At 30.9% G+C, this 12,984-nt stretch overlaps 1 protein-coding gene across 1 annotated transcript in view; it reads right to left on the bottom strand.

The window, feature by feature from the left end:
- LOC106472961 (pecanex-like protein 3) overlaps positions 1 to 12,984 on the bottom strand; it is a gene marked incomplete at its 3' end in the record, with an annotated part of 49,283 nt that overhangs the window by 14,372 nt on the left and 21,927 nt on the right. The window contains exons 7-10 of the mRNA XM_022401488.1: positions 12,954 to 12,979; positions 7,927 to 7,992; positions 7,581 to 7,671; positions 1,784 to 1,947 (exon numbers count right to left, since the gene is read on the bottom strand). Of these exons, the coding sequence (XP_022257196.1) occupies positions 1,784 to 1,947; positions 7,581 to 7,671; positions 7,927 to 7,992; positions 12,954 to 12,979 (347 nt within the window). The remainder of the gene's footprint in view (positions 1 to 1,783; positions 1,948 to 7,580; positions 7,672 to 7,926; positions 7,993 to 12,953; positions 12,980 to 12,984) is intronic.

The raw sequence follows: 12,984 nt of genomic DNA, 5'->3' as shown, positions 1-12,984 counted from the left end.
TATATATATATATATATACAGATACTTAATTTTCAATAACACGGAAATAACTATTGTCATTTCAATCTCTGTAAATAAATCTACACAAAGATTATTTCACATTTTAAAAATCATATACTACATTTGGGTAAGTGAAACCACCATGCAGACATTGTCATCAACAATGTTAAACAGAAACTATGATGATGTAAAGTATATGCTTGCACTATCGGATAACAGTATTACTACAAAACCACATATCTCCAATTTACACATTTCTTGCTAGTAATAGTACTGTATCTGACTACTTTACTAAGGAAGCACATAACAGGCAGGCAAACAACAATTTATAAACATAAGGAAACGTTTTATTGATGGTGGAACATACTACATGTTTCGACAGAACATTGGTCTGTCTTCTCCAGATATGATCAGAATTAAACAATACAAGTTTTATATATTGTTACAAAAACAAAAAACATAGGGATTAAATGTGATAGAAATGATGTCAGCAGGTGACATCAGGTCAAGGTCAAGTATATGAACCGAGAATAGACCTTGCCAAGCAAACGATCTCTCACACAACCGTAATAACGACCTTAGCAATGTCAGCTGTATTTGGCAAGGTCTATTCACCATTCACACGATTGACCAGACCTGACCTCTACCTATATCCTGTCACCTGCTGACACCATTTCCATCATGTTTAATTTCTGGTTATCTTTTGTCTTTGTAACAACATATAAAACTATTGTTTAATACTGATCGTACCTGAAGAAGACAGACCAATGTTCTACTGTTTATTACTGTTGTGTTTTGACAAACTAACACTTCCACCATCCTGATTCATCAAATCTTAGTTCAAGTACAAACAAATATGATAACTTTTATTCCATAAAAACAAGTGTCTTAAAATTTCTGCAATATCATTTTGCTATAAAAATGAACATACAAAGGAGTAATGGCAAGATCAAGGACCATGTCAGGATCTTAGGTATTATTCAAGTGGAATCTTTTTGAAATCCATAGAAAACAATTGATTTCAATAATCCAATTTCAGGTCATTGGGATCAACAGAAATAAAATAGTGAAAATTAAACTTTTGTTGAGAAAGGGTGCTTTTATATACAAAAAATATTTTTTAATATGCAAATTAAATTATAAAAAGTCATTTTAGCATGTTTAACCACCACAGTAACTATAAGATAATTTCACACTAATTATGCCTTTACTTGAGTACTGGCTTTTTACATAAATAATCTACCACCAAATAAAATTTTTTTTAATGCCAGAATTTCTCATCATTTACCATAGTACTAAATCAGTCGTTCATACAGCACTTCAAGGCATGCTAAAACATCTAAGCATAATAAGTCGAGGAGGAATTGATATATGGGGTCAAATTTGAAGAAACCTATATTAACATAAAACAACACAATAATACAGTACAGTGAATATAAGTAGTGAATTTGGACTAGTGAAGAAATATTTTCATGGTTATGGCTTTGTTTAATTCTTTTTTCAAATGTTCTATAATACAACAAATTAATTTCATTTCATTATGGATACCTTTGAGGGTCACATAGCTCACTTTTGCTCCCACTGACCTAAAACTGATGTCAAAAAATTCAATTTTTTCTATGTATTTGAAAGAGATATCACTAACTCTGATACTGACCTTTGGTCACTCATCTTGCTAGTTTTCCAAAGTTTTTTAGCTATGACTTCTTCCATTATGTCATTATTGTCATCTGCAGAATAAAACTAGGCTATCACAACAGAATAAAAACTCTTTTCTTCTCACCATATTCATCCTGGAAACAGTGAACAGCCCCAGGGGAAGTGTCACCATGGGAACTTGCCAAGTGAGTTCCAGCTTTGGACAAAATGCTTGCAAGAATGTAAGTGGGTGGGCCTAGATCGCTTTCTTTTTTAGATGAATGACGACTGACTCTGTCACTGGTTTCCCTTTTTAGTTGAGAAACAACAACTACTTTTAATCTCTGAATACCTTAATAAAGCAGTTCTCAACCTTTCTTTGTTTATGAACCCATATACTCAGACAAGTTTATCGTTGGAAGCTTATCCTATTGTGTAACACTAACAATTTTCATTTAGTTGGACATAGCATTGTTTCTCTTTTCTAAATGCAATATGTAAACTCAATCTTTACCATTGCTGACCCCCCTAAAGAATGCTCGTGGACCTTAGTGGTCCAAAAAAACCACAGGTTGAGAACCACGGCTTTAATTCACATAAAATATATAATTTTTGTTTAAAAATTGAGTTAAATAATATATATGTTTTAAATGATAAAAGTATTGTACCATTTATGTAATTTTTACTTCTTCTTGCAAATTATGCTTTCTCAATCTGAGCTAAACAAGAAACCAAAGCCTATGAATGTCTATTTAATCCTATAACATATAGTTATCTAATTATTGCAGTCCTCCTTATACGTTCTAGTCCTAATTTTAACACTATCTACACGAGATTACACGATCATTTAACTTGAAAATATAAATTAATCCAACTGCACTGGTTTCTATAAGTTCTGGTCAACATTTCAACCCATCTGTGACACCGACTGCTTAAGTCTCATATCTCTTGCTAAACATGATAGCACAGTTTGAAATGGAAAAAGTTAAAACATCTAAAGGATTTTTTTTTTAAGTGATCTGTAAATACTTAAAATTTAATAAAAGCTGTACATTTACAAATATATAATAAGTATATTTAAGATTTTGTTTTGAGGAATAAACTGTCACTCAGTAACGGAAAGTGAAAGTAACCGTGTAATAATTTAAAGCAAGTGGTATGAAGGCCTGTGGCAGAAAAGGATGAAACTGTAAACTCACATTGTGTACATTTTATTACAACTCGGTAATTATAAAATTCACAAGTAGCTTCTTTTTTTTCTTCCTGGATAATTCTACTATCAATATTCCTTACAAATTTAATTTTCATGTTTTAATATATGCATTATTTGGCTTAATAGTGTAAAAGAATAAACTGGAAAAACCTAAAATACAAAAAAAACAAAAACATTAGCAACAAAGTTACAATTATTAAAGTCAAGCTGTGTAAATGTAAAAATATAAGATGTTTTTTTTTGTTTTGTTTTTTAGTTCAGAGGTGTACAGTTATTACATTAAAAAGTTTTAAAATTTTTCACATGCTGATTTACGCGTTCACATACAGCTTATAGATAACTAATATTGAGTGGATGACATTGTTCTTGTGTCAATATCTGGAGTCACACACTGTCTGGAGTCATATCCCTTGGGTATTTCAAGGTCTTTTCCTAGCTGTAAGTGTTGGAAAGTTCCATTTGAACTTGACCTAATGGGTTTTCTAGACTCCTCAGTTATGTCAAATTGTAAAAGAACCAAGTACTCTCTCTTATTGAGAACGATCAGAAACAAAGGTAACAATGCACTCTGTGAGGATGTGATAAGAGTAAGTTTAAACATTCTTCCTTTAACAAGGCTGACTTTAAATAAGGGTGCAAGCCCCAGCATCATCCAGTGCCTGTGTCTTTAACAGATGAAGAAGACTACATCTTTTCTTGTCTTGGAAACAAATTGTGTTTTTGTTTCTTTTATAAAACTTGCTTGTCTAGTGTCTTTACTTTTCTTGATTCAGTCAAGTCAAAATTAGGTACACCCAGCAAACATTTTTTTCAAACCTCTAATTATTACGACTTTCTTATATGTTAAACTTTGTACAGGTGAATTTTCTTACCATATTTGGATTTTGTACTTTGTCAACAACAAGATCTAAGAAAATTCTACTTTTATGGATTAAACTGTTTTTAAAAACTAGCTAATGTCAAAAAAAACAGATAATCTTTATGTGTACATTTGTTTCAAATTTGGTCATCCATACTCTCCACCATCATGGCAAAACCTCAAATAGCTTCAAATACAAAAATATAATTAAATACACATACAGTCATAAAAATATGTTAGGTTAGGTTCCAACTGCTGTTAAACAAACAATATTAAACGACACAGACAAAACTAAACCTAGCATCTATCCTATGGAAAAATACCTCACAATTCTTCCTATTAACTCTCTCCCTTATAGGCTCAGTTGATTCAACAAAAAAAAAACTGACCCAAAATTGATGACCTTTAGAGTTTCCATATTATAACTTCTAATATGTTTTGTGTATGTGTATCTTCACGAAAATTCACAAACTTTCAAGTAAGCATTAAGAGTCATTTGCAGACAAAAACGAAGTTTTAATGAAGTATTTTCACTATAAGTTTCTCCATGAACGTATGGAGTCAAAGAGTTGACTGCTCTGAGTGGAAAGTGATTTTTCATGCAAAAATTAAAATTACTTTTCTTCACCTTAAAATTCTCAAATTTTCAATTGAGCAATCTCTAAAACCTCCTGAGTAAATTTCAGACTTTTTTTTTCAGTAAAACTTTATATTTTATCTGTTATTTTCTCTACCCTAACTCTATACGAGGTTGGTCAATTCAACTGACCTCATAACCACTCAAAAAAAAACTTTAATTAAATCTAAATTATCCTATTTTTCCTTCTACAATGACTTCAAATTGCAACATGAAACTACATTTGTTTATCCTAAATAGAATTGAAGAAAAAAACAAAAACAATTGTACATTTCACAAATATTTATTAATGACCATGGTTTTACCAGTAAAGGCATCATCAGGTATGGACTGAAATGGTTTGTAAACAGATTTATATATGTTTAACCAATGAACCAGAACTAACCTTCACATTCACCTCCAGACAAGTGGGGGAGGAGCTTAAGTTGGTTCAGTCACTTAGAACGTTTTCTGAATTTGTTTTTTATACTTCTATTTATTTCTAAAATTTCCAGGCTATCAAGTTTTTTACCTTTTTCACAGCTGTGTAACATTTGGAAGTTTTTCTTCTCCAGATCAATTGGTGTTTATTTTCGATAAGGTGGGATGCATAGTTTGATTCCATTTTCCTTAATTTCCAGCTAGGTCGAATTAAAGAACACTCTATAAACCAAATCAACTTAAGCTCTTCCCCACTTGTCTAAAGGTTACTTCTGGTTCTTTGGTTAAACATATATAAACCTGTTTACAAACCATTTCAGTATGTACCTGATGATGCCTTTACTCGTAAAATCAGTCATTGATAAATGAAATATTTGTGACACATTCAACAACTGTCTTTGTTTTTTTACTCAATTCTATAATTATGGAGTCTTCCCTAGTACCAAAGGTTTTAAGTATCAATTACAAATCCTAAATAGTTTTAAACTCATAACAGTACACATCTGTTTATATTTAAATTTTATTGTTTTATTGCCCTTTGAACCGTGTCTAATTAATATTCCCACCAGATAACTTTTAACTCACTTGGCAAACTTCATGTTACCCAATCAAATTATACAACAAATGGACTACTTGCGAGTTACTTGAGAGCATACCTCATGAAAAATGTTTATTATCATCATTATTCTTTATTTTACCTACTCTAACCGTATCTAACTTAAAAAGTTTCTAATATTTACACAAGAGCCATTGAAAATTTAGTTAAGCTCCTCTACGTGTTTCCTGTGGAAATAAAACTTTGAACTAGAAGCGAAATAGACAATTCTTTGTATAACAAAGAACATAATATAATACGTCATTTGATAGATTAAAACTTTGGCTTTCTATTCATTATAAATAATATATTACACATCAGAGAAAACTATTGTCAATTTCTGAAAGAAAAGATGTGCCCAGTGGGCATTGTGAAAGGAGCCTTATTTTCTATTTTATGGCTCTGTAACCAAATAAGATTGAAGGCTATAAAAATTATGCTTTGTCTGAACAATGACATCATTATAATGAATAATTTATGTTAAATTTTCTACTTCTCAGAGGGGTGGTAAATAAATTAAAGAAGAGGGAATACCTAGAGAGCAAATGTCACAATTCTTATACTAAGGGAAATTCAGGATTTGTTTTTGCCTCATAAAATTATATAACATTAAAATTTGGATTATTAGCTACGTTTTTATGCCAAGTTTAATTGTATACCCTGATAAGAAAGTAGTTTAATTAAATTTTGAATGTAACTCAGTAAATCCTCATAAAATGTACAGATATGGAAGCCTGTAGTGAGAGGCTTAAGGCACACAATGCATGCCTTTGTATGAGTAGTACTTCTATAACCAATGTCCTTTTAATTATTAGTGTTAGTATAAACTTTATGAAACACTTTCAGCCATTGGTACTTATCCACTGTTTTTAAATGATCTTGGGGAAAAAATAAAAACTATGAAACACCTTGCACTTTTCTGTGACTTTATCCCATTACAGTCACTTTAATTTTATGAAAAGCTAAAACCATGTAATACAATTAAAGATTAGAAATACCTTTATGGCCAACTTTCATCTTTGGTCTAAAATTTCTTCAAATAAATAAAAGCAGTTTAACTTATGATTTTTTCACTGACTTTGGGATTAACTTGACTTATGTTCGCAATAAGAATTCAAAGCTTGTCAGTTACGTAATTTTGCAGCAAAATAGCAATATAATGGCTCCAACTCTGACTGAAGAGCTACAAGTATGCCAAATTTGATCAATATTCTTCAACAGAGGAACCATATATATAAAGGTAATACTTACAAAAATATCATTTTTATATCTATTATCTAGGTAATATAATCACATTCTTTCTAGAAAGTATGACATTCTCAACTGATTTTCACATGACAATTACGTAAGTCCCCTTTATAACAGGAGGATCAAATGGGAAAATTATGAAGTTAATCTAAACTTAACTAAATGACTTAAGTTTTAAGTTAAGAAATACACTGACTGGATACATTATGTAAAGTGAAATAAGCTTTTTTTTTAATTGTGAAAAGCGAAGAAGAATAGTGTGCTTAATTACGTGGACACTGGTCAGTTGCTTTCCTACTGGACAGTGAATCAATTAACTGTTATCTCTCTCAAGATAACTTTCCATTGATTGACTATGTCTCAAACCAAATAAAAATTTCTGTATGTATTCTAACTACAAATGACACTTCATATCGGTTTTACTTATAAGTTACAAGTGTCATCATGCGACTGGTCATTCTCTTACAAATCATCTAATTGGTTAGTAATAGACATTGTTGTTAAATACCTATCCTACACAGTATGTAAAGTTGCAGCACTATCCTTATGGAGAGAGTAGATACTATCTGCTAGACAATGACAAAGAACCAAAATCAACAAGAATGAAACAACTCAACAGTTGTCAGGATCATGTTTTTATATCAAAACTGAATAGAAACAGACTAAAAATTTTTTTCATTCCTATATTAACAAAACACGGTTCTCAAGACTAATGATTTGCCTGCATATCATAAAAGTATCTACGTTAAAAAAGCAGTACCAACAGAGAACAAAACGGACTTTCCCAATGGGACAGGTTCATTCCCTTTTCTGAGTTTGGTAACATTTTAATTAAAACTGTAAGAGAAATTGATAATTACCATATTTATTATAATGGCTAAAACATAACCTTACAGTTTCAATAATGCAAAGAAAAAGGAAGTAAACATTGATTATATGAGTCACAATGCAAAATAAAACATAAATTTACCTTTCTGGTAGCAGGGAACATGTCTCGGGTGTTCCTTCAGCTGTATGTTTCCTTCTTGTTAGCAACTTTGATTTTTTAGAAACAGATATTTCTGAAAAATATAGAAATTTTAATATAAATCTTAATTTCCAAATTCTATGAACATTCAATCCACAATAGAATTTTCAAGGAGAAACTTATGTAAAAAAACTAACTTGTACAAAATTTTAAAATATTTTATTTCTCAGTATTGAACACTGGATTTTTGCGCTGTAAGTTAATAAACTTACTACCACTGACCCACTGGAGGACTTTACACACTTAAAAGTTAAAATCTGCTTGATGGAAATTGAAATAAGTTTCTCACCTTTGGAAGGAGTGCTTTCAGTTGAAACCTCTGATGCCTGACTACATGCTGACTCGGGGACCTTTCCTGAAAAGGAGTATAAGACCTTATAGAACTCAGCTATGATTAAAAAGTAAAATAACAGTTACTATAGACTGGCAAATATTTGAATGGTTCTTGTACCAAAATTAGATGACTTCTATTAAAATGCAAGACTCTACAGAAGACAAAACACTAATTGTGAAAACATTCTTCTCCAAAGCCTGAATACTAGTTAGCTAAGATGGCTTTGAATTTATAAAATAAATCTTGTGCATAACATACTGAAAACTAGACATAAAGTACACAGGCATAATCAGCAGTCAGCACTCTGTTGCATAAAATAACCTCACCAGTCACCATCAACAAATATATTTTGACCATAATACTGCCATCTAGCAAAGGAAACTTGAACTATTTCATAAATTCTTCTCACTTCACACATTAATCCTTTTGCAACAGGAGACCCTTTAAATGTTTTTCTGCACAAGTAAACAAATTCTTTCTATTGGCTCTCTGTATCTTCAAATATACAATAATAGTTGAGTAGATGTACGTCTAGACAATAAGATGCTTACACAACCTTTTGACTCGTACATTTCAAAGTTCTCTGAATGAATACAGTTGAAACAAATAAAACATTTTTTCAACCCCTGACAGCTGCCACACCCACCTTCAACAGATTTGTTTGAGCTTTATAGCCAACACATAGGTGTTACATACACGTGTATACTCACTACAAAGAGATCATTTTACACTATAATATAACAATGGTTATTTTGAAATTGATGCACAGCTGTCATCATGGATTGCATGTATTGGCTGCTTGATTGACTATAGCACTTACGGTTGTTTCTTACCCAAAGATGTTATAGTTAGAGATACAGTTTAAATTGTATTTAGCTCTAACTATTATATTTTAGTTAATTATGTATCATTTATGTTATAAAAGGTTTAAACATTTTTTAAATGTACATCATACTTTGCTTCTTTTCTCAAGGCTTACGATGTTATGGACAAAAGGAAAATTTTGCCGAAGAGTTACACGCTTCCCAAAAAAACTGTAATATGCCTCGAGGGCACCGTTGCCTGGTGTCAAGTGGTAAAAGACGAGAAAGGAAAATAAAACATTAAAAATCAACTAAGGAAGAATTAAGGAAAATACATGAAATTACAAATTTAACAAAAGGAAAATCATTAAAGATATTCAACCTAAAATTAAAAGGTACGTTTTTTTTCTATTTCCTAATTTTAATTATTTCATTGCATCGTATGTTGATGATAATAGTTAGTTGGTGACATGGTAGAGAAAATGAAAAATAAAATAAATATTTACGTTGATATCCTTTTAGGAGATTCTAGAGATTATGCAAATGAAATATGAAAACTGTAAGTTGAAGAAAAGTATTTTCATACTTAAAATGAAAATCACTTTACACTTGATTTGTTAATAGTTTGAATGCAATTAACTACGATAGAAAAATAACATATTTTTAGTAAACACAATTATAATAATGTCACTCTTTGTATACAATATACTTATGATCTTTAACAAAATATTACCAGTTTCTGAGAGGATACATTAAGAAATCTCAGAGTTACAGTACATATTATTATTGTACAAGTGAAATTTGCAACTCATTTTCCACAAATTGCATGAGCCTGCCTCATAAGGGTTAAAATGCATCACCATTCATTGTCAGAAAGTCAAACTAATCAGCTGAAAAATGTCTACATCCTTTCTACAGTCAAGCCTACACAGGAATGGCCTGGCAGCTTTCAACATTTCTTTGTACGGTTGTGCTTTTGGAAGTAAAGGAGGAGTAGTCAGTGCCACAGTCTGTGTGATTCAGTTTGTGTTTGTTTGTTTGTTTTTGAATTTCACGCAAAGCTACACGAGGGCTATCTGCACTAGCCGTCTCTAATTTAGCAATGTAAGACTAGATGGAAGGCAGCTAGTCATCACTACCCACCACCAACTCTTGGGCTACTCTTTTACCAACGAATAATGGGATTGACCGTCACATTATAATGCCCCCACGGCTGAAAGGGTGAGCATGTTTGGTGTGATGGGGATTCGAACCCGCGACTCTCAGATTGCGAGTCGAGCACCTTAACCACCTAGCCATACCGGCCTTCTGTTTGTAAGTACAATAACTCAAGTGATTGTGAAGTATGACACAAATCGCTGAGAACAGATTGATAAAAACACAAGTAGTACAAATAAAGCAATCAAGACAAGAATCACAGACTTTCGGTTGTAACAGTTGCAAGAACGTGTATGCTGTCAATGCTATACAAGTAATCGTAAGAAAAAATGCCCTAATAAAGTTACAGACACTACTAGCACAAAAAAGTGAAGGTTGAAGTATTAATAAGCCAAAAATTAGTATTGGAACTATATAAGTACCAGAAACATGAAGTGTGAGTGAAAATGAATATAACGGTCAATTTTAGTTTGTCCTGTGCACCTTAAAAAACATAACCCAGAATTTGATTTGTTTCATTGTATTTACCTCAGTATAGCATTTTGATATCATGACTTTTAAATCACTGATTACTTTTACTTTTATATTTTAATCAGCATTATTAATTCTGATTATCCTTAAAGATTTTGATGGCTATTTAATTGGTTCTATTATCACTATTACCATTTTCAAACCTGCCAGCTTTCTAGAAGTAAAAAATCTTCATCAATAAATACAAACGTATTCAAGCTACGAAGTCTGAGATATGTCTCCTCTTGAAGCCTTTTGTAAATCTAAGTGCATTTGGTGCTTCTTGGGGATAAGATTCAGGTTAATCAAATAATTAAAACTTTGTGGAGCATAATTTCTCACAAGATACCCTTCCATTTGACAAACCGATATCTTCGGGTAGTTAGCAAACAACAAACACTTATAAAGTGTCATTTATTAGCAATCGTAAAGGCACAAAATCTTGGGAATACCTCACTTACACTCACATTTAATTCAAGCATCTATGATCATTGAGAAAATTTCTGCACTCCTCACTGTTTACCTTAAGTCAATGTACTTCGTGAATTCAATTTACAAAATAAGAGATTTTCAAATTTCTTTACATTTACACAGTTTTAACAAACAATGTTTGCAAAAATATGTGAAATGAATAACTTAAAGATCAGAATTTATTAACAGAAACAACTTTAGTTTTTGTTACAATCTGCAGTCACTCTAGAAAAAAAAGGGAATTTAAATTTTTTTGTATTGTTTTATGGTGTTTATGAGGTCAGTCAAATTTGTCAAATGCATATTGAGTTAGGGTAGAAAATATAATAAATAAAATATAGTTTTACTGAAAAAAAAAATTTGTTATTTATTTAGTAGGTTTAAGAGGTTAAGCAAATTAAATCTGAAAATTTTCATGTGAAGAAAAGTATTTTTATTCTTAACATGAAAACAACTTTTAACTTGGAGTAGCCAACAATCTCACACTACATATTTATGGATAAATCATTAGTAAAAATAATTGATTAAAATATCAGATTTTTCATGTATGTAAGTCTTGTAATGTTTACAAAAAGCTTGTCAAATTTCATAAAGATACACATACCATATTAAAAGTTATATTATAGAATCTATGATGATTACAGGGTTGGTCACATTGACCAAGCCCATACGGAAAGAGTTAACTTGTACAGAACTGTACTCCACTTGCTTAACTCTTTCTATACAAGTACACTTTTCTGTGCATGTCATGAGGTTTTGCCGAGTTGCATTCAAAATTTAATTAAACTACTTTATCATCATGGTATACAAATAACCTTGGCAGTAAAATATAGCTAATAAATCAAATTTTAATACAAGTTTCAAGTTCTTATTTTTATTAGAAAATATAATATAATCCTCAATCTCCTCTTTTATGAGAATTGTGACATTTTCTTTCTAGGTTTTCACTCTTCTCTCATTTATTTACCACCCCTCTGAGAAGTACAGAAATTAACACAAATTACCCATTATAATGATGTCATTGTTCAGACAAAGCATAATTTTTATAGCCTTCAATTTTATTTGGTTTTCTAGTTGTTATAAATAATATAGTATTTACATCAGAGAGAACTATTGACAATTTCTGAAAGAGAGAATGTGCCAGGTAGGCATAGCCACAGTGGTCTGATTTTCTATTTTATGGCTCTATAACTAAATCAGATTGAAGGCTATAAAAAGGCTGAGCAATGATATCAATATTATGAATAATTTACATTGGAGGGGTGGTAAATTCTCATACTAGGGAAGTTCAGGATTTCTGTTTTTAATATCGCCTTATGAAATTAAGAACTTAAGCTTATATACCATTAAAATATGAATTATCAGCTTTTTTTATGCTATATTTATTCGTACACCATGATAGAAAAGTAGTTTAATTAAATTTTGAATGTTATTCACTAAAATCTTGTGACATGTAGTAAAAGTGTTAAGTATTTTCAGAGTTAAAGTATGTATACCACCGTGGTTACGAGGTCATGTAAAATAGAGAAGCCTGTTGGAATAGGCTTAATTTGTAAAGAACTGAACTCCACTTGCTTAACTTGTAATACATAATTAGCTTTCACATATAATCTAGATGCATATTTAGTCAAAAGTTATCATGCTAATTTTCTTTTATTAGTAACAAACACAGTAGGAAACTGCTCTTTAAGTTTTATTTCTCAGCTTAGATTTTACTGTGAAATATGAACCAAAATAAGGAATGAGCTGAAAAGGAAACATGAGATAGCACTAACTGTATCTTTCACTTATTTATAAAGTAACAATATCTTTTCTTAAATGACATGCAAGCTCTTACATATTTGTTTAAAATCCTTAACTCCCGTTTTTTCAGAAAGGTGGATATTCTTGCTTTAGGGTTAAGTGTTTTTATAGTTAAGAGAACATTATCTCACTAAACACATTTCTAAACGTTTTTACTTAAGTCATAATAGTCAACTTCTGCCTTTTAAAAGACAAAAAATTATTACTAACCAGAATATCATAATTCAAACCACTTACTTCTATATGAAGGGTAATCTGATCTTCTATG

This window comes from Limulus polyphemus, unplaced genomic scaffold (assembly GCF_000517525.1).
Source record: "Limulus polyphemus unplaced genomic scaffold, Limulus_polyphemus-2.1.2 Scaffold5773, whole genome shotgun sequence".
NCBI classification, from domain to species: domain Eukaryota; kingdom Metazoa; phylum Arthropoda; class Merostomata; order Xiphosura; family Limulidae; genus Limulus; species Limulus polyphemus.
The sequence above is the reverse complement of the archived record's forward strand: the minus strand, read 5'-3'. Positions and strand labels throughout refer to the sequence as shown.